General features: G+C 38.9%; 1 protein-coding gene across 1 annotated transcript in view; it reads left to right on the forward strand.

Moving 5' to 3' along the window:
- The first annotated feature begins 4,434 nt into the window (after nucleotides 1-4,434).
- ek1 (eph-like kinase 1) overlaps nucleotides 4,435-23,541 on the forward strand; it is a 68,175-nt gene continuing 49,068 nt past the window's right edge. Inside the window, exons 1-3 of the mRNA XM_077244993.1 lie at nucleotides 4,435-4,677; nucleotides 17,221-17,285; nucleotides 18,381-19,050. Coding sequence (XP_077101108.1) covers nucleotides 4,590-4,677; nucleotides 17,221-17,285; nucleotides 18,381-19,050 — 823 coding nt within the window. The 5' untranslated portion in view covers nucleotides 4,435-4,589. The remainder of the gene's footprint in view (nucleotides 4,678-17,220; nucleotides 17,286-18,380; nucleotides 19,051-23,541) is intronic.

Here is a 23,541-nt window from a genome sequence, read left to right on the forward strand (position 1 = left end):
AGTCCTCTGTGTTTATTTAACTCATTTGCACTACCTGAAGGGTAGATGTTGTATAGCTATATGAATGAGTGACTTACTCTCAGTTACAATATGAGAGTCTGATGAAAAAAGAAACAGGAAATGAAAGTACAATCTAATGATGATAAAGAGTGTTCATTTCTGTTGTTTCAAATAATATTCTGAAACAGAGCCAATGTTGAAAGCTAAACTACTTAATTTGAACTTTTTATACATTTTTAAAGGAAATTAACTTGCTTGTGCATCACCACAATGCTTAATCGTTGTGGGTTGTTGTTGTTGTTTTTGTTGTTGCTGCGTGTGTGTGGATTTCCATGGATTTTATTATTTAAAAAACTATTTCCTCATTCTTCATACAGTATACTTGTTATATAAAGTATTAACATAAATATATATATATATATATATATATATATATATATATATATTTATATATAAATCATACAACCCCAAATCAGAAAAAGTTGGGACATTTTGTAAAATCCAATAAAATCAAGAATCTGTGATTTGTTCATTCTATTTAACCTTTTATTAGCTGACAAAAGTATAAATAAAAGTTTTTCAATGTGTTCACTGACCAACATAATTGTATTTTATAAATATAAACAAATTTTGATTTTGATGGCTGCAACACACCCCAAAAAAGTTGGGACACAGACCAAATAAAAGTGAAAAGATGTGCTTCTCTGTCTTTATAAGCAAAGATGGGTCATGGCTCATCACTTTGTGCCAAATATCTTGAGAGAATTGTCAAACAATTACAAAATCACATTTCTCAATGCAATATTGCAAAGAATGAATGCCTTTCATCATCTTCCATACAAAATATTGTCACAGGATTCAGGGAATCCAGAGAAATCTCAGTCTGTGTTAGGTAAGGCAGTAGACCTCTGTTGAATGTGCGTGTCCTCTGAGCCCTCAGATGGCATTGCACAAGATACCATCTGCTACTCTGTTAAATACAGAAACATGTGCTCAGGAGTAATTTGGAAAACCATTTTCACTGAACACAGTCTGACGCTGCATCAAGAAATGCCACTTGAATCTCTGTTACGCAAGGATAAAGCTTTACATCAGTTCTATGTGGAGATGCCGGCGAGTTCTCTGGGCCTGAGCTCATCTCAGATGGTCTAGAAGACAGTGGGAATGTGTGCTGTGGTCAGATGATTCCATGTTTCAGCTTGTTTTTGGGAGAAAATGGACATCGAGTTCTTAGTCCCAAAGACGAAAGGGACCAACCAGACTTTCACCAGTGACAGGTGCAAAAGCAAACATCTGTCCTGGTATTGAGGTGCATCATTGCAAACGGTATGGGTAACTTGCATTATTATGAAGGTAGAATTGACATGGAGGCATATATTTGGATTGTACAGAGACATAAACTGCCATCAAGATGACATCTTTCCTGGGAAGCAAGACAATGCCAGGCTTCATTCTACACATGCTAAAACTGAGTGGTTTCTAGACACTCTGCACCATAGAAGGGATGTGCCTGCCTGTTTACTGCAATCCAGATGTCTCTTATGGAAAATGTATGACCCATCATGAAAAGGAGAATCAGGCAATGATGACCACAGACTGTTGAGCGTCTGTCTTGTATCAGACAAGATTGGGCAAATATTCCACTAGCAAAACTCCAACACTTAGTATCCTCAACTCCCAAATGATTAAAAAGTGTAATTAAAAGGAAAGGTGATGTGACAAAGTGGTAAACATGTCTCTGTCCCAGCTTTTTTGGGGTGTGTTGCAGCCATCAAAATCAAAATTTGTTCATATTTACAAAATGCAATTATGTTGGTCAGTGAAAACATTGGAAAACCTTTCTTTGTACTTTTGTCAGTTAAAAAAAGTTAAAAATAATGAACAAATAACAGATTCTTGATTTTATTGCATTTTACAAAATGTCCCAACTTTTTCTGATTTGGGGTTCTATATACTATTGTATTTACATCTAAATATATGTATATAAAAACCCTCTTTAATTAACTGCACACTTAAATCACTGTTTAACAATATTAAAACTGTTTAACAATCTTTTTTTTTTAACCTCAACTATCTCACTAACATTAAAAACGTCAGTGCATTGAACTCATAGTCCAAGTATGGGTGCCTACAGAAGGATAACAGCTTTTTCTAAGAATGCATTCATCACAGTTAGGCAACTGAAAACCATTCATAGGTATTTTTCTCCATATTAAATGCTCTTCCCATATGCAGCAGGAGCGGGGTTCTGGAGATCCGGAGGGGCCCCAGCTCAAAGTTCAAGAGCTCCACCGTGAACCCCCCTTCCTATGCCTCCTCAACCATGGTTACACATCCATGATAGACAAATATGAAAGCATGTGGCTCTCGGCTGCAGCTGACACGATCATTCGTGCTCTGTCTGGCCTCTGGAGCTTGCCAGCAAGCCTCATTAGACTCGAGTTATCTGCACTAACCAATAGGAGGGCTTAGGTTGAAGGTTGATATGTATTTGTCAGCCCTGTTACACCCGTCAAAGTCCCTCCCACTTCATTAATAAGAGCGGGCATTGGAGATCTCGGATGGGTACAGATTGTCACTGCTCACCTAAATAATGAAACGGGTTTATGTTGGGGATGTGGTGCATTGTGAGACATTGTGGAAGACACGTCGTGACCGCATCTTCTCCACACAGGAAGGTTCATTTGACAGGTCAATGATGCATGCAGGGGGGTAATTTTATAAATTCAGCAGGTCCTTAGTTATTTTAGAGTTAGGAGATACAACATTTAAAGAGACAATTCAGTCAAAAATAACAATTATTTCATAATGTATTCATCTTTATGTTGTTTTGGAGCTTTCAAGCTTAAAAATTATGCAAAACCATTGCATAAAAACAAATTGTTTCGAACGTATTGACTTGTATGGTGGTTTTCAAATACATAGAAAAGGAAATTATGATTGAATAATAAGTTTCTCACTGGACACTACTGTATGGCATCAAAATACTTGATGTCTATATTGTATGAGCACATTTATAAGACTTTCACAGTGGTTTTAATTGCTTTATGATGCTTGAAAGCTTCAGTCCCTATTCATTGTAATCACATAGAAACAAATGACAAATGTTTCATATTTTAGTTTTTTGTGTGTGTTCTACAGAAGAAAGAGAGTACTAAGTGTTTGAAATGACATGAGAGTGAATAAATGAACTATTCATTTAAGTTACATGCAAAATAAAAATAAAAAGCATGCAAGGAAGGTTTATTTTTGTGGAAAGGACACAAATGGATTACAATTTAGCTTCTTATATTGGTTTCTGCATGCACATGTTCTCTCCAGACTGTTCTGCCTGTCACAATACTGTGATAGACAGCAAGAGAAAGATAGAGAAATGCAGATAAAAAGACAGTGGCACTAAGAAACCTCACTGCATTTATTTTTCAGCTCTAGTGTGTACAGGCTTGTCTGAGCCATCATAAACACCCCCGGCACTCCACCACACACCCCGGGCAGTGTGCCTGATTGTCTGTCAGCCATTGTTGGAGAGGGTTTACACAGTAGAGACATCTCATTTACGCTCCCTGCCATCACATTCAGCCTCATGAAATGTGATGTCATGTTTTTGATAGGTGATGGAGCTTATGAGGGCTCCTGCGTGGGAGGAACCAGCTGGCAGAGGGAGGAAAATGGTGGCCTTTTTCCAAGAGCAGTTAGACTATTGATTTGACCTTCATCTTTAAATACCAAACATTGAGGTTTTGATCTAATGGTCTCGTTTGTGTTGGGTGTGCGTCCCCATGTCTGTGATATGACTTGTCATGTGAACATCAGGGCAGTAAAGTGACTTTGACCCAAACCAAACTCACTGATCTAGATGTCCATAAGTAATTGACAATGGGTGATGTACTGTAAGTCGAGGCTATAACCGGTAGGTATCTATCTATGGCTGCATTTACACTGCAGTTCTTGTTGCCCAATTCCGATTTATTGACTACATTTTTTTGAAGACCAGCTTACATCTTCTTTTAAAAGAGAAACAACCCAAGTTACTGTAGATTTACTGACCGGGAAAAGCTTAGGCCGGAAATTAACACGGATGAAATGATAATACAAACTTTTGCTTTCCGCAAACCATCTTTAAAGGTCAGAAAAACATTGGTTTGAGCCTTCATCCTCCATTGCACCATTGAAAAAGAGTCATGTGATCATGCATAGTGTCCACCTGAGTGGACTATCTATCTATCTATCTATCTATCTATCTATCTATCTATCTATCTATCTATCTATCTATCTATCTATCTAGCAACTATAACTTTTTACACAAGACCAAAAATGACCTCCTTTCTAATTCTAATACACACACAAACACACACACACACGCTCTCACACACACTCACGCCTACTTTTGACGCCACGAGCACACACGCGTGACGCCTCCTTCATCCAGCTCGTTGTGGTCAGAGAGAGCATCTCACGACAGAGTCGGATCCTCCTTCAAACTAGCGTGCTGTTTTCCCGGTTCAGCTCAGCTCAGTTCTCCAGCGCAGCCACAGGCTCACCAGCCCAAGTTTACGCACAGGGATGCGGGCGCGTGGAGCCGCCTGAAAATGGCTCACTTTAGGATTTACTCTTTCCTTGCTTTTTTTCACATATTAGTGTTGTGTCAAGCCTTGAGGAATTATCCGGATAATGAAGGTAAGCCATACAGTCGCTGTCATATTCGTGCGCTTTGGATGTTCATGGATTCCGTTGGACTTTGAATCACAAATGAATCAAGGCAAATGAATGTAGGCTACAATTGTTTCGCTCCCGGGGCAATCGCATTAGACAGAATATGCCTTAGAGTGAGAAAACATTAATAAATTAATGATGATCAATTCTATCTGCTTTAGAGCAACACAAATGTTATCGTAGCAACATTTGACGAGTGATACGTTAATTTGACTTTTCATTGCTGAGTTGGAAGGAATAAAAACAAGGATGTGTTTTGAACCAAAATATGATCTAATTCGGCCCAAACCTTATTTTTAGGACTTTGTTTTTGGTAGTTTGTTTAAAAAAAGAATCATCCTAAGCGGTTGTGATATAGGCTACAGAAACACATAACGTTGAATAAAATTCAAAGAAACTGATAATTCAGGCTAAATCAAACTGTATGTGTTGTGGATTGATGTGCATTTAGCATTGCAGGGATGGGTTGGACAAGCAATGCCGTGAGCAATGACAAATGGACGTGAGACACTTATTTGCTTAATTAAACAATTAATTAGGAGAGATCAGAGAGTGGCTCCCACAGACACTTTATTATTCTAACCTCTCCAGACCCATACATCAAATTTGACCCTTGAGAGAGATCTCACTTTGAAACTGCCATCAGCCAAAGTTACTCAGCAAGAAATAGTTTTTTTCTTTTTCTTTTCCCTTTTCAAGTGACCCAGAAACATTTGTGATTTAAAATGCCGTGTAGCATCTTAAATGACAGATAGTCTATTAGGCGTGTTTTTTTAGACTAAGGATGCAGGATGTCCGTTTACAACACAGTCCGACTTATTTCCCTCTGAGCCTTCAAAAATCAGACAATAAATTAACCTCACTGGATTAAAACGGGTTTACTCTTCATTGTTATGAGATTAGGATTAAGCCACAGCCACCCATTGTGATGTTGTCAGTAGGAAGGTTCAATGGTGGGTTTAATACACATTTAGGCAGAATCTATCAGATAGGATTTTGTGCAGAGCATTTAGACATGTCTTTGGCTGACTGGAGGCTTTTGGGAAATTAGAATTTGACAGTGGGAGTCAAATCTATATAAGGTTGTGCGAAGATTTCTTTTGTTGCTACATTCGTTTGTTCATTAGCACATCTCAATAATCGTTAGGTTTAAATAAATCTTTCAGCTTCATGTTGGGTTGTCATTTGTGGTGGTGTTTATTGGAGTAATGTTATAGAGGTGTGCTCTTCCTCTAACCGCCAGCTGGTGGTATCCCTGAGGTGATTTTACAACAGGGTTCTGTGAATGTGTGTGTTGCGACCTGTGAGCAGATCTACATCTGTGTTCGAGTGTTGATGAACTGTTCATTAACTTCTTGTTCTGCAGTTTTTGTGTCTTGTAAGCATTTTCTACATTAAGGATGGTAGACATTTCCCATACTAACATATGCTTAATATCTGTCTTCTGGCTAAACTAAAACACATCAGCACATATTTAATGTTAATGACTACATGGGTTTTTTATTCAGGGTCCAAATGACTGACTTCCTCAGCACATTTTCAGTTTTTGGTAGACATTACTGCAGCGCTTGGATATTTACACTCCTCTGGAGATATTAAAGACCATGTTGCAGAAACATTTTTAAAATCACTAAAAAAACTAAGGTCCATTCACACAAGCTAAATCTTGCACCACATGTAGTAGGCCTAAAACTGTTTATCGATAACTGTGTTCCTTAACTGGCTGGTCGTAGACCAAATGGTCCGCAGTTCTGTTCTGAAACAGAAACAACTGAACAAAAATACAAAAATGTACTAATTATATTCCATAATCTAATGAACTAATTATTGATACTAAGTATAGTTAGTGTAGTATAGTTATTATAAGAAAGATAAATAAATTGGCTATTGGTAGATGCTAGCCAAATTAGGCAGATGCATAACATCTGAATTATTGGTAAGAGCACAATCCACCAAAATACAGACATTCGGAAACCAAACATGTTTATAAATTTTGCATATTGTTGGGCATAAGCAATTTATGGTAATATTAATACATTTACTTCTGTATGGCAAACAGTATTGGTGCAATGTTGATGTATAATTGTAAAATCTGGATGCTGGATCCAAATGAGTTGAGAACCACTGATCTAGGGTTGTTTAAGTATTGTAAATTTATGGCACAGGAAGGAACCAGTGACAACCTTTTACACTGTATAAGGATCTTTTTATTTTTAATAAGTGCCTTCTGCTGCCCCCTTGTTTTTCTAGTTAGCGCTAAGGTCCCCCTCATTAGCTCGTCCTTTGTGCACGCTCATACAGCATTTAGTGACGGTTTCTCGTCTGCTTTTGTTTCCCTCCCTGGCACTCCGGCAGGGAAATTAGCATGAGAAAACACACTTTTTATGTTCAATTCAGCTGTGCTCAGAGGCTCTGTTTTTCTCTCGTTCTTTCACTCTCCCTCTCACCCTCTCTTAGCTACTAGAGAGAAGCTTGAATTTGCATCTCTCTTTGTTTGAGTGTTGTCTGAGGAAGTCTGTTGATTAGTATAACCTGTGGCCTTCTTTTTGTTTTCCAAGGATATTGGTTATTTTTCCTCTAGTTGGTAAAAAGAAGGGTTTACACATGGATACTTCAAGTGGTCGACTGGTAGGCCTTTACTTTACTTAAGATCTTAATTTGTTGCAACAGTGCTGTCATTCTGTAACTGCCATGCTGTTTAAATTATAGGACATCTCGGTTTAAGATATTGGATTGGAAACTAAGAGTTAGTATTACAAAAACAAATTTTGCATGGTCATGACTTTTTATGGTCCGGTCTGATGTCTAAAAGCTCTTTTTGCTAATATAAATCTCAGAAACAAGCTGTATTGATTCCAACCCAGGCTCATTGGAAATATGTGCATGTGGCACAATTTCTGCATAAAGATATTACGTTGCTTCTTGCACGTTTCATGTCAAATGTCCAGTGAGTCGTCCTAAAAGTGTGTTAAGTTTTATCTGAAAGTGATGAATGTGAATCTGGCAACATTTGATCACATTTGTTTTTTGTATGTAAATTAAATGTCTGGTAAGTGGTGCTAAAAGGTTAATGCTCTCTGTATTTAAAAATGACGTACCAACTGCACAAAACTCTACCCTACCCTAAACCTAACTGATAGTTTTAACAAAAGCAAACGTGAGATCAAATGCATTTGCTGAAGCAATGTGTCTTCAAGCTTGTTTTTATTGTGAATTGTTTCACAGGATTCGTACCCCAGCACTGTACCAGGTGAGGTACTAAGCAAGTTGACTATATCAGAAATCCATAAAATTAGAGCTGGTTATGTTATGCAATCATAAAATGTATTAGTTTACAAATTATACACTATGGTAAAAGTGTTTTGAGGTCATATAGCATAGTATTGTTTTGGGAACGGCAAAAAATAAGTATTTATTAATCGATAATCGGCCCATGTAATCCTGATTTGTTTGAAAAGGAATGAAAATTGTTTCTATTTTACTCCCCAAGTATTCATTTCAGATGGAAACTGCAGTGAATTATATGTATATAGGTATAGTTTTACAGGTTTGTAAAAATGAGCCAATCAACTTAAATTCCCAGAGCTTTTTTTTTTTATCTGAAACTATGAGTCAAAACCATTAACATGAGAGCTATTACTATTTCTGTCTCCTGTTGCTCTGAATGGCACACCTTAGACCTTACCACCCCCGGCTACATCCAAACTCCTGCAGACCAGACGGCTCATGCGGTAGAATGAGTCTCGAGGCCTGTGGCATTTCAGGATGGAGGCACGTGAATGCTTTGAATCGGGCTGGAGAGCTGGGTGCTTTCTGTTGGGTAACATGCCATGTGAATCTCCTCAATGACACAATTCATTATTGCTCTATTTACCTCGACTTGAGCGTATCAGTGTCATTGCATCTCATATTGCATCTGTTTTATCGCAGAGCTGGTGAAATGTAATCCTAATTTATTCTATTGTCGAAGGTGTAGTTCTATAGAAAAATCTGTCATTATTTATTCACTCTTATATCTTTTAACCTTTATTTTGTCCAGTGGCGCCTCCAGAAATTTTTCATAGGGGTGGCCAGATGGGGCAACTTAAAATCTTGGGGTGGCACACCAAAACTATAAACCATAATTTCAGAATTTTATTCTACTGTTGTAGTAAACCGGCCTGTAGAAAACTATCAGAAAGACTTAAGGAAACTCCTACTGATATACTTTGGTTTATTGTGTTATATTTAATGTTCCTAATGATATTAGTAGGGCCCTACTAATATATATTATATTATATATAACGATATAGATTATATAGATATGATGTAGGCTATATATGGGCCCTCGCCCGCGGCAAATTTCCAGATACTTACATAATGAATTTAATCCTTTTTAAGTTATTATTTTGCAATATAAGATTAAAGTTAACACCTTTAAATATTACATAAATGTATTATGAATTTTTAATAAACTTAATGAGTGTATAAATCAGCAGCAAAAAGTAATTCTTGAAAAAATCTGCACAGTAATTTTATAAAATCTAAATATGTTAATAAAAACAAATTACTATTAGTTCTCTTATAAAATTCAATCAGGCAATCATACATTTCACAATTTTATATTTATATATTAATGTCAAGAATTCAGAAGTGCATATATAGCCTACACTACAAAGAAATAATATACAATTAAATTATGCTTATTTTAAATGTATTGAGCAGGCTAGGTATAACAAAATATATTGGCTTCATTAATATTTAAGTGCGCAAACCCATGATAACATGAAAAACAGAGCGCACACAGCGCGTATGCGCATCGCGGGCGCAGAATGATGTGCTCAAAGAGTCACAGTGTGCAGCGCTGCGCTACATAAGTGCGCATTTAAAAGTTCACGTCACAAAGCGAAGAAATGTCGAGCGCACAAATCCTAGTGCGATTTGTTCCTTTGTTTCACAGTTTTAAATTCCAGTTATTGTGCGTTTGATGCCGATTCATAGTCCTTGTGAATGTGATGTGTGTGATCTAGCAAGCACACGGTAGTGAGTCGTTTCAAAACAGCAACAAACTCCAACAAAATAAAGTAATTTTATGCAAATCTACAGCCTTTTATCTACAGATCATGCATTATAATGTGAATATATCATATTGGAGAGAGTTTTACCGTGCATCCAAGAGGCGCGCGCGCTGTTTGAATATGAATGGAGAATGATTGACAGCCACAGAGGAGGGAAAACGAGTTTCCGTACACTTTAATGATGTAAATAGACTTCTGTCCCTCACATTAAGCTATTGGATGACTTCAGATGACTTTGTCACCCAAACTGACGTGAAAAAAGCGGGAGGCGCCGAAAAGCGCGCTGTTTGCATCCCTGCTTGTCAAAACTTGGGAAAGACACATCAAAAAGCTGCTGTAACAGTATACTGTAACCATTTGGCACTTAAAAAGCACGTCACGACACATAATTTCCCGTCTTCTTTTACTAAAGAATATTTTTGACTTATTTATGAAATGCATAACTGATGCTACTAAAATTTATACTGGCCATTGGGGTGGCCAGTGGGGTGGCCAGGAGTCGGCCAGGGGTGGCCACGGCCACCCCTGGCCACCCCCTGGTGGCGCCACTGATTTTGTCTTTGCACTGAAAGTCAAAGGAGTCCAAAACAACATTAGAGCTCATTGACTTTCAATGTATGGACAAACAAACACTGAGACATTTAACAAAATCTCTAGTATATAATTGTTCCATTTCAATCTAATATAAAACCTTTCCCTTGTCAACCAGAGGCAGAACATCAACTTACATCCCACATTTCCTTCTGGGGTCAAAGGTCATTGTGTTTTATCATCTGCAATGAGACTTGATTAAGACAGATCCCTTGTGTGTTCATATGCACGAGACCCTTTTAGCCGACAACAGCTTTGATCTGTCCTTACTGTGTGGCCCACTCCATCACTTTCATTAACATGCTCTCCACTCTCTGTTCACAGGACCCGGCCTTAATGTTTTTTAATGTCTGAGATGGTGTAAATTCTGTTGTGCGTATCTCATTAACAGCACTACGCTTATCACTGATGGTCTGCTCTCCTGGGGGTTTGAAGCTTGTGTGCTATGATTCCTGGGAGGTTTTATTAGATTGGACCCCTGCATTTCGTTAATGCAAGGCTTAATTGCTCAGAGACTCATTCCGAATTTGAAAACGGCTATTGCATGCATATTACGACAAGCTTTTTTCCTTTGATTGAAGTTAAATAAGTATGTTAAAACAAATTACATTTTGTTTTATGAAATTTGGGATTTAACCAAAACCCTAACCCTTAGTATTAAACTTTGATGCCTAACTTGAACTATTTATGCTATGGACATGAATGATGCCTAAAACTGTGTGTCTAATAGGGCCTGAATAACTTTAGATTATTTTTAAGTCGACATTTATGTGATTAAAGTCAAGTCGACGTCGACTAGTCGCTGATGACGTCATTAATGAACAAATAAGCCTGAACCTCAAGCTGAGACTCGGGTTGCCTTGTGCACAGCTATGGCATATGACACAGCGCAGCCCACAAGGCTATTACTCCTACATAACAGCTTATTTTTATCAGTTCTCTTGTCTTTGGGTCATTATATTTCTGACAGATTTCTGCTCGTTCTAAATCAGATACAGATAAACCAGCACAGTAAAGATTACTTTTATATGAATGAATACATTAGTGAGAGAGCTATTGCATGTGAATTATTTCTATATGGCTGTCTCTTTATTAATAGTGAAGCTGTGGGTGTTAGTTACTTAGAAATATATGCTAGAACTTTTCAGTTTCTAAGCTATTTAATTGATAAATCACAGAACAGTATTGACTATACATTTCTGCACTACTGAATGTTTCTGTGCGCACGCGATCTGCACGTGATGTGCGAGCTTCTCTCTGTATGTGTGTGTGATACAATGCAGCAGTTCATTAGTTTAGATCGGCGATTAACGTACATCTATATGACGTCAAACTTAAAACGTCATGGCAGAGCATTAAAGTGGACTAGTCTACTTGTCTGGGCAACCCCTAGTGTCTATCTACACAACAAAACAGCTTTTTAACAGGATACAAAAAAATTGGACCTGATTTACTTTCAATACAAGGACAAAAATAAACTAAGACACCTTTTCTAAATGACTTCTTTTGTGTTCTGCAGAAGAAAGAAGTCAAGTTTAGAATAACATGGGTGAATAAAATTAATTGTAATTATTAGTGAACTTTCACTTTATGGTTGGGCTTAGAAATCATGTAGCAAGCATCTAAAATGCGACTGTATAGCATGCTTCAGCAACCAACCTAGCAGTGGGCAAAAACCTCTGTAAAATTGTGAATTGTATTTTAATATTTAATGTCTTTTTTTGGTTGACAAACTGTAGGTTTTAGCTCCAGTGAGCATCTTACTCATCAGTGGTGTTCTGAGAAACTATAATCTCTTTAATCAGTCTTAATTATAAAGGTTTGTTATGAACCACAATCTCAAACGTGATGTCATCCTCTTTGGGTGCGGCTCTGTCTATTCTCTCTAATTATGACTTGTGCTGTTGTGTTGTTGTAACCTGTTTCATGCCCTCTTGGGATTTGATGTCCAACATGGGTGCAGTTTAATGCTTTTGTGCAACTCCGCGCACACACATCCACTCTCACCGATGCGGCAGGTGTGGTCCGGGCCGTGTCTGTGCTTCTAATGAGGCATCCCAAGAGTGTCTTCCCTGCTGTCTTCCACTAACTAACACACACGGGTCACCATTTCATGCCATGTCTTGGCAGCAGACTGTTTACACCTCTCATCATTAAACAGACCTTGGCATGGCCAGTCAGTCGTGCCTGACACACATTACACACGTTATTAGACTGGGAAATGGCCCTTGTGTCCATTGTAATTCCCAGTCTTATGTGCCTCCTGTCTAACAATGTTTTCTAGATTGTCAGCTTGATAGGCAAAAATAAATACTTTTTTTACAGTCTAAAATACATGCAATATGCATCAAATTTAAATATGTAAATATACATGACTGTAATTGATAGAAAAGTCATTATTGATGTGGGAAAACAAATAAAAATAATTAACAGTCACTTACAGCAATAGTTCTCTCCGCCAAGAGTTACCAGTCATAAATACGACTTGAGAGACAATTCATGTCCAAATCTCAACTATGAAACTTGTATTTCTGATCATTTCTGATAGCATGTGAAGGCAGCATACAAACAAAAAAACTCCATCCACTTGTTTGAATCCATCCACATAACCTCAGCTTTGATGCACATAAATAGGCTATGCCTGCTTAGAAAATACCAAAACATCTTCATTTACACGTGTTAAACAGGTTTGTCAGTCGATATTATGAGATGTCTCATGGGTGTCAGGCTGTAACTGGATGGCTGTTCTTTTGGGCATTGAGTCAGATGAGTGTGATGGTTGTGCCGGACAGGCTGGATCTCTGTGGCAGGTCTCATCAGTCAGTTGAGGCCGAATGGAGGCTCTTTCACTACCTCCCTGTGGAGCAGACCTCTGACTCCACATGAGCAGTGACTGACAGGAACCGCTGACTGCATTTCAAATACACTCCACCACTTCTGTCAAGACAGCTGTACGATACCAATCTCTTACAATAGATATGCTTTCCGTGCTTGGAGTGGATGCTGTGGAAACCGAGATATCGGTCTTTGCAAGCCCTGTGTTTTGTGCTTCAGTCACCTCAGAGTGAACCACATGACAAATGTGGAAGGCTTATGAGACTTAAAGGTTAAGTGTGCAATTTTGTTGATTTTAAAAAACTTTTCCATCCTAAAATTTAGGGAAAACTTCCCTATGGTTGATTTCAGTGAAAACTGTTAACACTATTGCTGCATTAGATATTGAAGTACATTTGTTGTAAAGGTTAAATAAGTATGTTTTATATAATATGAGTTTGTATAGTAAGAATGTATACCAGACGTACTACATACACAATGTTGTCATTGTCAAGTGACTTACTGCCTCAGTTGCATACTTTCACTGCCATTCACAATTCCTATCCCGTGGCCTCATGGAGTAGTAATGTCCATCTGATGCACACTTTGAAATCTTGATGGAAATTGTAGTAGTACTAGTAGTATTTTTTTTTTTTTTTTTGCCTGCTGTTTTATGAATACTGAGAATTCAGACAAACTACTATTTTCATGTACATTTTTCACAAATTATTTAGTAGGTGCACTCTAGCGTTGTCAAAATGTTGCTTTGTTTGTTTGAGAATCCTGATCAACCTGACAGCAAAAGGGCAAATTCCAATCGGAAGTGAGCATCCCTTTGCCCTACTCACTCCAAAGGGCAGAACATGACCTTAAATGATTAAATTACTTCTTTGAAGTGACCATTGCTTGTTCCCTTCGCTAACGGACCAGTGGAAGGAAACCAGTACTTGTAAAATATCATGATTTTTTCAATTTTGTTTTTCAATTGAAGTAGATAAAAAAAAACTAGGAAAATATACATCTAAGAGATGTAAAATATTGTAAGTTTTTGTAGCAGATTTTAAACTTTTTAAATGCCCAATAACTCTGTCTTATCAAATTTTATTAAGAATATTAAGGAGTTAAGAATAGCATCCTCATAGATTGATTTACCTATTAAGTAGGTTACATGATAAGTACCTGGCAGTGGCTATGCATGAGTGAGAGTGACCCCATTGTCCTTTTCAATTCCCTGAGGGAATCTATCCATCAGCTTATCTATCCTTTCCCTCTCTCTTGACCTACCCTTATCCTTTTTCCATTTTTCAGTTTTTGCTTCCCTTGCCTGTTTACATTGGAACATGATTGCTGACCATTGCACTTTTTTAAGAGTTTGGCCTAATGGTTAATCTCATCTATTGCCCTGAGGTGCTGAGATCTCGTGGCCACCCCGAGGGGATTCAAGCGTTGGCCACATCCAGAGTTGCCAGCTGAGAGCTAATGATGAAGAAAATACCTATTCTCTATCTAAGCAGCTGTTATAGTAAACATCACATGTATTTGCCTGGACCTGTTCAAGACTGTTACCATTTTCAGGATATTGGGGTCTAAATATAGTAGGCCAATGAAAAGGAAACGTATCATTCAACCACTAATCTGAATATTTGAGGGGACGCTTCTCCCTCAGTGTCTCTGGTGGTTACAACACTGGTCCTGTAATAGTGATTGAAAAGTAAATTTAATAGTAATCTCTTTTGCCATAATGTAGACTGCTTTTGTACTTAAAAACGTTTTTGTTGTAAAATCTTGTATTTTTTTTTTAATGTGGTAGTGTCTTGTCTTTTAGTAAGCCTGATTGTATCCTTCCTTAGGGTAGCAGGAACACCAACTTCGTGAAGCACTCCCTTCTCTTTTTCTTTGAGAGATAGATTAAAGGGATCTTTCACCTTTTGAATGACAAAGAATCTCTGATCTAGGTGACATCACTACTTGTTGACGTTGAAAGTATTTTTCAAACAAAACGAAGGCTAGCTAGACCCTCCCTCCTCCTCATCCGCGCACAAACCCCACCCCCAAACCCTTCTTATCGGTTATTGGCTGGAAAGTTTATGTTTCGTGGTGCGGGTAAGCCCAGTTAGTTTTTGTTGCCGTTTGTGGAGCCTGGGGTGTCTGCAGAGACCGTGTTTTTTTACAGTGTGCTCAGGGGACAGGCAGCTAGCGGATAGTGAGGAGATGTTTGTTGTATGTGACAAAAAATGTTTTGGCCTAAAAAACGTGTGACATCACTTTGAGCACCTTTAAACATTTCGATTTCTGTGATATTTGGTTACGTACTCTGTATGTCAACTTGGTAAGGTTAGCTAAACTTGTCAGTCAGGTAAAATTTATATTGAATGTTATATTTGCTAAAATAGCTTGTGGTAATCTTGGTAGCATCAGTAAAAATGGATTATTGACAATTATGGCAATTATATTTAGTCATGGTTTATAGATTTAAATTAATAAATTATAGTTTAATTTTTTGTGACAGTTAAAATCTGGGCTACCTTCCCAACTGTTGAGCCCAGACTAGATCTGTAAAGGATTAATTTTCATGCTGGTTTATTCTAGTAAGGGCCTGTTTTTGGTACTTATCTTGCTGAAAGGCGAACATAACAGTTATATGTTTACCTGCAAAACCTTGTCAGTTAAGTTATTTGAACCTGATCTTTCAAGTGCAACTGGTTGACCAAGTAGTCTTGGTGGTTAAGCTTGTGAAACAAAGTCCTTGGTTGTTCAAGAGTCAACTTGCACCATCTTGCTGATTTAGAAGTTTGAGCAGATCAGTTGTTTGTGATTTTAAGCAGCCTGGTGTCCAAAACACTACACGCTAGTCTTTTAATCAAGGCCTGTGCGGCAGTTGTTTAAAGAATGATCTCTGAGCCAGAACTGATGTCTCAGGTGGAATAAATGTTGCCTTGCTGTGAGTTAAATGTTGCCTGCTGCTTGTATTATTCTGCTGTGCAAGGCCTGTGGCTGTATTCATTTGTTTGTTTTATTAAATGTGTCTTTAAAAGGCAGAGCAGAATGATTTCCAGATCGTTTAGACTGATATATTGGCCTGTCTGGTTTTACCCCTTCATCAGAAAACAGCTACACGAGCACTAGCGGTTAATGGCATCATAATCTGTATTCAGTTAAGAAGTAATATCCTGCTTTGACTCTGCATATGGTTTTCTCTTCGAGTGTCAAGTCATCAAATTTGCCCAATTGCTCTATATACGACCCATAAAACCAGACATAATCCCTGTTTCCACATCAACCAACCATCAAAGCACGATTTAAAAATGCACACTGTTTGCATGTCACACAAACCCATTGGCAGTCAGTTTTAATTAGAATTTGGATCCAGATGGTCTTTGATTTTCCTATTTTCCTTCTTCCTTTTTTTTTTTTTAAATCGTCACAAAAGGGCACACACACATGTGCCAGGAGCGGGAGAGGTTGATATTCAGCGTGAAAGAGGAGGAACATCTGAGGTTTGGATGTGATTAAGAATTAATCACCCCGGTTGCCAGGGATGTAATTGGTTTGGAACGGAGCTCAAAGTGGGAAGTTCAGGGCTCCGACCATTGGGACATTGAAAGACTGTTATAAATAGCACCATCAACCTCTGAAAATATTGATGTGAGAACAGATTTCAAAAAGACTGTGTAAGGAGCTGCGAATCACATGTTTCGTATTGGTCACAACTGATGTGACTCCACCTGACTGGATTATTGGGACTACTGTTTAGGTCAATAAAATAAATCCACTAGGCTATGCCTTGGCCTAAAACTAGAATGAATAACCTCAAATGCAAAGTGTTGATTAGGCTGTTACAAGTGGTTCTGACATTTCTAGTGCTCTATGTTATTCAGAAAGACTGCAGCCTTGAATGATTCATGCTTTACATGGCATCATGCTGTGTAAAAACCTGATTGTTGTTTGTGAAAAATCTGAACAAATTATAAAAATGTTGTTCTGTGCCAAGTATACTAGTGGCTTTAAATAACTCTATATCTCTGTTCTTTTCATTATTTTACAGTTACTCTGCTCGACTCTATGTCTGCCCCAGGTGACCTGGGTTGGGAAGCGTATCCATCAGAGGGGGTGAGTACCTGTGAAAGTCTGCGTAACTCCTTTTAATTTTATTTTTTTGTGCATTAAAATTCAAGTCGCTACCTCATTTCAAATTAAGGAATTGATTTGGATTTTAAAAAGCATTCTCAAATTAATCTTAAAAAAAAAAAAAATGGCACACAATCTTTGTAACATCTACTGATTTTCCCTTGTGCGGTACTTTGAACCTAAAACTGTTCAATTACCAGCCCAGATCTTCAATTGCTACTTCATCTAACTAGTGCTGTTACACCCCTGATTTTAAGTGTAGTGCTTGATCTTCTTGACCCTGAATGGTCCACTGCTCCCCTCTATGAACATACAGCCTGTGAGTCTTTAGAGTTTCCTGTGGGGGGTCGTAGTATCTCGTTTTGAACAACCTTGCCAACCCGCTAAGTAACGATCTCATCTGTGGGAGTTGGTTCTCATCCCACGCTTTCGCGTCATTCATTCAAATCCATTTTCACAAGATGAAGATGAATTGCAATAGTGGCCTTGGCACAAGTAGTCACGCTCAGATTGACGAGTGCATGTAAAGAGAAATATGTTTTTGTGTGCTCCTGATAAAGCAGGGGAAGAGTTCCAGGTTTGGCATTTCCAGTAATATGCATACAATAATTCTGAAATGAAAGATTTGTGTTGCGTGAAAAACATTAAGACAGTTTGAACGTTGCTGCTTTTCGTGCTATTATTTTTAACCCACAAACTTACTGACGTCAATGCCAAACCAACAAACCATGTTATTTTTCATGGTTTTCATTAGCCTTTGTTGATTTTTAAGTATTAAAAATGGAAGTTTCCAAGGCACAATTATATTATTTTCTCTGCATCAGCAATGAGTTGAATTATGCATGAACAAAACAACTGAGACTATTCAGTTTGTAACTTTGAGCTGATTGCCTGTCAGATGCACTTATCTCTTGATGAAACATTTTCTCGTAATGTGCCCTTCATGCATCTGTCAAAATCTTTCAGAACCCACTGTAAGAGCTTAGAGAGTTCAGAGCCAAAGTACACAGGACAATTACCAAAGTATTGAAGGATGTCTGTCTTTTTGAATTGATCAACTTTTGGTCTGTTTGTTAGTGGGAGGAGATCAGTGTTATGGATGAGAGGAACATACCAATGAGGACGTACCAGGTGTGCAACGTAATGGAAGCCAATCAGAACAACTGGTTGCGCACAGGACTGATCCAGCGAGAGGGCGCTCAACGTGTCTATGTGGAGATCAAATTCACTCTGCGTGACTGCAACAGCCTGCCGGGCGTCCCTGGCACCTGTAAGGAGACGTTTAACGTGTACTACCATGAATCCAACAATGCAGTCGCATCGCCTTTGCGCCACATTCGCGAGAGCCAGTATGTGAAGATCGATACTATAGCGGCTGACGAGAGCTTCACGCAGACGGACGTCGGGGATCGTGTCATGAAGCTGAATACGGAAGTGCGAGACATCAGTGGTCTCAGTAAGAGAGGCTTGTACCTTGCGTTTCAGGACCTGGGTGCTTGCATTGCTTTGGTGTCGGTGAGAGTCTTTTATAAGCGATGTCCTCTGGCGGTGCTTAATCTTGCCCGGTTCCCGGACACGGTGACGGGCGGAGATTCAGCGCTGGTGGAAGTGCGTGGAACTTGTGTGGAGGATGCGGAAGAGCTGGAGGGACCACGGATGTTTTGCAGTGCTGACGGAGGTTGGCTGGTGCCCATCGGCCGTTGTGTGTGCCGGCCAGGCTTCGAGGAGGTGGATGGACACTGTCAACGTAAGTATTATTACTTCTACTGTCTCAAATGATGGCCTTAGAATATATCAAATTTTTCTGGCTTACTGGGTAAACATGCTCTTGATCGGAAACAATTCTCTTTGAAACAAATATTGCGACCACAATAATGGCTTTAAATGGCAAGCATGTCCAGAGGCTCAGAGGTTCTTTATATGTTCTCTCAGCTGTCCTGCTGTGTTAGCTATTGGTTGTGAAACAGAAACTTGAGGATACACAGTTAGAAACTGTAGCAGATGGGTTTGAAGGTTATGTCTTACTCCTAAGAGCAATCTGATGTTTGGATGGATGAGATTTAAGAAGGATTATTGTTAGATTAATATTGGGAGATGACAGCGTGGGCAAGATCCTTTAGTTGAGCTATAGATACGGATGGGTAGATGGATAGATATAGATAGGAAGTATAGATATGGTGGATAGATAAGAAGGTAGATATAGTTGAGCTATAGGTGTAGGAATGCAGATAGATAGATGACAGATAGATGGTAGATGTATAGAAAGAAAAATATTTTTTTGTGTGTAAATCACATACCTCATTCAAAAACTAGCAATCCTTCTGGTAGTGTTTTGCGCTTTGGTCTCTTTCATAGTTCTAAACAAAAGATCCATTATAAAGAGAAAATGCTAAATAAAACCTGACAAATTAAGTTATCCCACTTGAAACTGAAGTAGACCGCACTCTTTATTAACACATGTTCATGGAAACAGGGTTAGACTCAGTTCTTTACACTGCTCGTTTAATCTCAGAAGGCACTAATGGCTTTATTAATGTAGCTTGCTTTCTAGCCAAGACGAGGGCTACACTGTAATTGTTTATTTTTTGCTTTTGTTTCTCTCTTCGCCTTTGGTTATTCAAAGCCCTGTCACTCCTCAGCCCACGTTAGAGGAACTTGCCTGTACACCACCACAGGACTGAGAAGGCTGCAGCTTTTAAATATTCATTTAGCCATTCTGGACTGTTTTATTGTGGGTGAAAGTGTAGATCAGGAAGGAGGGGGTCTGGAGAGGGTTACAAGGAAGAAAGTAGGCTAGAGAGATGGGGGTGGGAAATCCATCACAACCGATTCAGTGCTCTTTGGTTTGGACCACAGCTAATAGAGTCCTACAGCTCATTTCAATTATTGGATCTGTTAATTAGGGCCCGGGTACAGATGGCGCGAGGACCCTCTTGGAATTTGTTTATTTACTAATTGCTATTGCTAGTCAGAATCAGGGTGGTGTAAAGGGCTATTAATTGTCTTAATATTATGTCATAGTACTCAGTTTATCTCATTACTTCAATTCAGATTACTCCATTTTAAATTCACTCAGGAAAAATACAATTTCTTGTGGCTCAACTCAGAGCCGCTAGAAACATTCAGCAGCACTGGAAAAAGGTTAACATTTTAATGGCTATTCATTACTGAGTGATGGAGACTGGGCTGTAACTCAAAAATAACCTCAAAATAAAAGATTTACTCCAACTGCAATAAGAGAATGGTTAATTCATACGAGCCCGGTCAGCTGACAAAACATTCATAGCTCTCTGGCTCCTACAGCTCCATGAGAAACAGGGCATTGCCATGCGAAATGACACAAAGTGAAACAGCTCGTGGTCTGTTTTCACCTTGCGGTCTCGCTGTGGGTTCTGGAAGTGCTTGCTGACGCTGGCTTTCTCCACTTTTCATGCTGCGGAGGCTTTTATATTCGCTGAAAAACAGCATTAGTAGAAGGACAGAAGTCTTACAGCTAAATTTTAGCCCCCCCTTGTAGGGCCGAAGCACCAATGGCGCGAGGACCCTCTTGAAATTACTCTGTTTATTATCTTTCTTTCCTTTTCTTTTCTTGTCTTTTTCTTTCTTGTCTTTTCTTCCTTTTTATTATTCTATTCTGTCATTTTTTTGTAATCCCCCTCCTTTACTTTCTCCTTTTTTCTCTGTCCTGTCGTATTTTGTCTCTTGGATTCTCTCTAAATCTGCCAACAGCGCCTCAGTTTATCCCACTCACCATTTACCGTCGGCACACAACGCCGTGATAGAAGAGGGTAAAAAATAGAAAGAGACGGACGTCTTCTCCCACAACCTCGGCTCAGTGAACTGCCTCTTATATTTATCTCTTCTATTCTTTTCCTTTCGTCTTATTGTGGCAGCTATCGAACGATCGCCAACAGAATCGCCCCCCCCCCCCATCTCTTCTTGTTCAACACTTTGTCTTGCCATCCGTAGATTCATCCTTTTTTCTGTTTCTATATCCTCTCTTAACCTTTTATACTGTGAATGTGTGTTGTAAACTTGATAATAAACCCTCTTGTATCAAGTCTTTTTACCATGGCTGTTCATTCATATCCGTATCTCTCAACATAGAGCACTTCGGCTTACAATCACTGCCCTTTTGTTTGATGTAAATGGTTTTCAAGTGGCTTGGTGGTGCACACCATACTCTGAGTTTGGTTCTGGCATAAGGTCTGACCCGATGGCCCCTCGACTGTTAGCATGCCAGCTGAAGATGGGCACTCTCTTCTGTTTCCTGAGGCGTATTTTCTACAGTGCTAAGCTCACACAGTGTGGCTGAATGAAGTGCTTTTCATTCGGGCTGTAATGGTAGAAATGAGCTCTTTGTGACGGTAATCTCGCTGTGAGGAGCTCTGGAGTGTCTTCCTCCATAGGATTTGAGCTGAGAAACTGGGTCATGGGATTGTCAGCACCCCAACGGAGATTCACAGTAGAGGCAGCTTGAAGGGATGAGCTTGTGTGTGTGCTCCAAAACGGAACTTTGGAGTGTAGATTGGAGAGGTTAACACTGTTAAGAGACCTGAGCTTTCCACACATTGCGGCTGTTCGTCTTTATAGGGGCTCTAGTAATCACATACTTAGACGTTTAGTTTGATTTCCACATCTGTAATCCCCACCACGTAATGCTCGCCTGCTGGGTGACCGCATGACTCTGGAATTGCAAGAGTTTATCTTCGGTCGGTGATTTTGTTAAAGGTACCACAGACGCAGTCACCATTCAGGTCATCCACATAAATGGTAAATGGGCATTATAAATTGGGAAATCTGAGTCATTTTTTTCTTTTATGGGCAGAACAGTTTAGAGCAGTGGTTCTCTACCTTTTTGACTCCAATCCCCGCCATTGTCCACAACAATATTCGAAAGCCCTATGACTTTTCTTATATATATATATATATATATATATATTTATGTGGTAACACTTTAGTTTAGGGTCCAATTGTCACTATAAACTATTGCATATTACTAGGATATTGGCTGTTTATTAATACTAATAAAGCACATATTAATGGCTTATTCTGCATGACCATATTCTACATCCCTTAGTGTATGTTTACACGACAACGATGTACTAAAAACAGACGACAATGTTGTCGAAACGATCTCCGTTCACATGGATCTGTAAAAATTACTAAAAAGGCTGTATTTTGCATTTCAGTCCAGTAGTTGACGTTGTCACTTTGTCAAGAAACACCCCATAAACACATAAAAGGAATGCTTGAACATGTAATACACATGCACATGACGTCACCGTTGTTTACAAGGAGACAGTAAAGGCATCGTTTTCAAAACCTTGCACTTTGAAACCCATTTTTTCAAAAATTTTCATTTACAAGCCCCCAAAACGCCACTGTCGTGTAAATGAACGGGCGAAACGCATACATTTTTCTGCTTTCAGTTGAAAACCGTGTTGTGTAAACGTGCCTTTTATCCTACCTAATACCTTGACTTAACTACCTTACTAACTATTAATAAGCAGTAATTAGGAGTTTATTTAGGCAAAATTCCTAGTTAATAGTTAGTTAATAGTGAGAATAGGGGTTATGCGGAGCGCCCAGCTTACAACCGGAAAACAGGTCTAATCATTTCCGCTTTTCACGTCACTTCCGCTACAACTAGGGGGTGGTGATGGCGCAGTGGATAAGACACATGCCTTTGGTGTGGACACCAATGTGTCCCTGAGCAAGACACTCAACCCCTAATCGCTCCAGAGGCGTGCGACCTCTGACAATATAGCAATTGTAAGTCGCTTTGGATAAAAGCGTCACCTAAATGAATAAATGTAAATGTAAATGTAAACTACCGCAGCGGTAGGTGATCTTTGAGGTAATTTTCGCTTATTATAATAAAATTCTTATTTCTGATAAACTTTAGTGTATTTGTTTGTTTTAATTATTGAAATATCAGAAACGGGAACATCCGAACAGCAGTTTTAATTGTGTGCTCTGTGTGCTTCAATCTGCTCTGTGTCGGGGAAAATTAACTCTGGGGTAAGTTCCCACCAGTTCCCAAAGGATGAGTCAGTCAGGGCGATATGGGTCCGAAACATTAGGCCTGATAATTCAGTTATAAGGAGACACACCACTGTCTGCAGTCGGCATTTTAAGCCTGAAGATATTATTGAAGGCCGACGCCGTTTGAAACCCGGGGCGATTCCAGTGTTTTTCACCTGGTACAACTTCAGCCTGCCAGTCGCTCGGCCAA

Source organism: Siphateles boraxobius, unplaced genomic scaffold (genome assembly GCF_051911475.1).
Source record: "Siphateles boraxobius isolate OS27281-9 unplaced genomic scaffold, OSU_SipBor_1 26, whole genome shotgun sequence".
Lineage (NCBI taxonomy): Eukaryota > Metazoa > Chordata > Actinopteri > Cypriniformes > Leuciscidae > Siphateles > Siphateles boraxobius.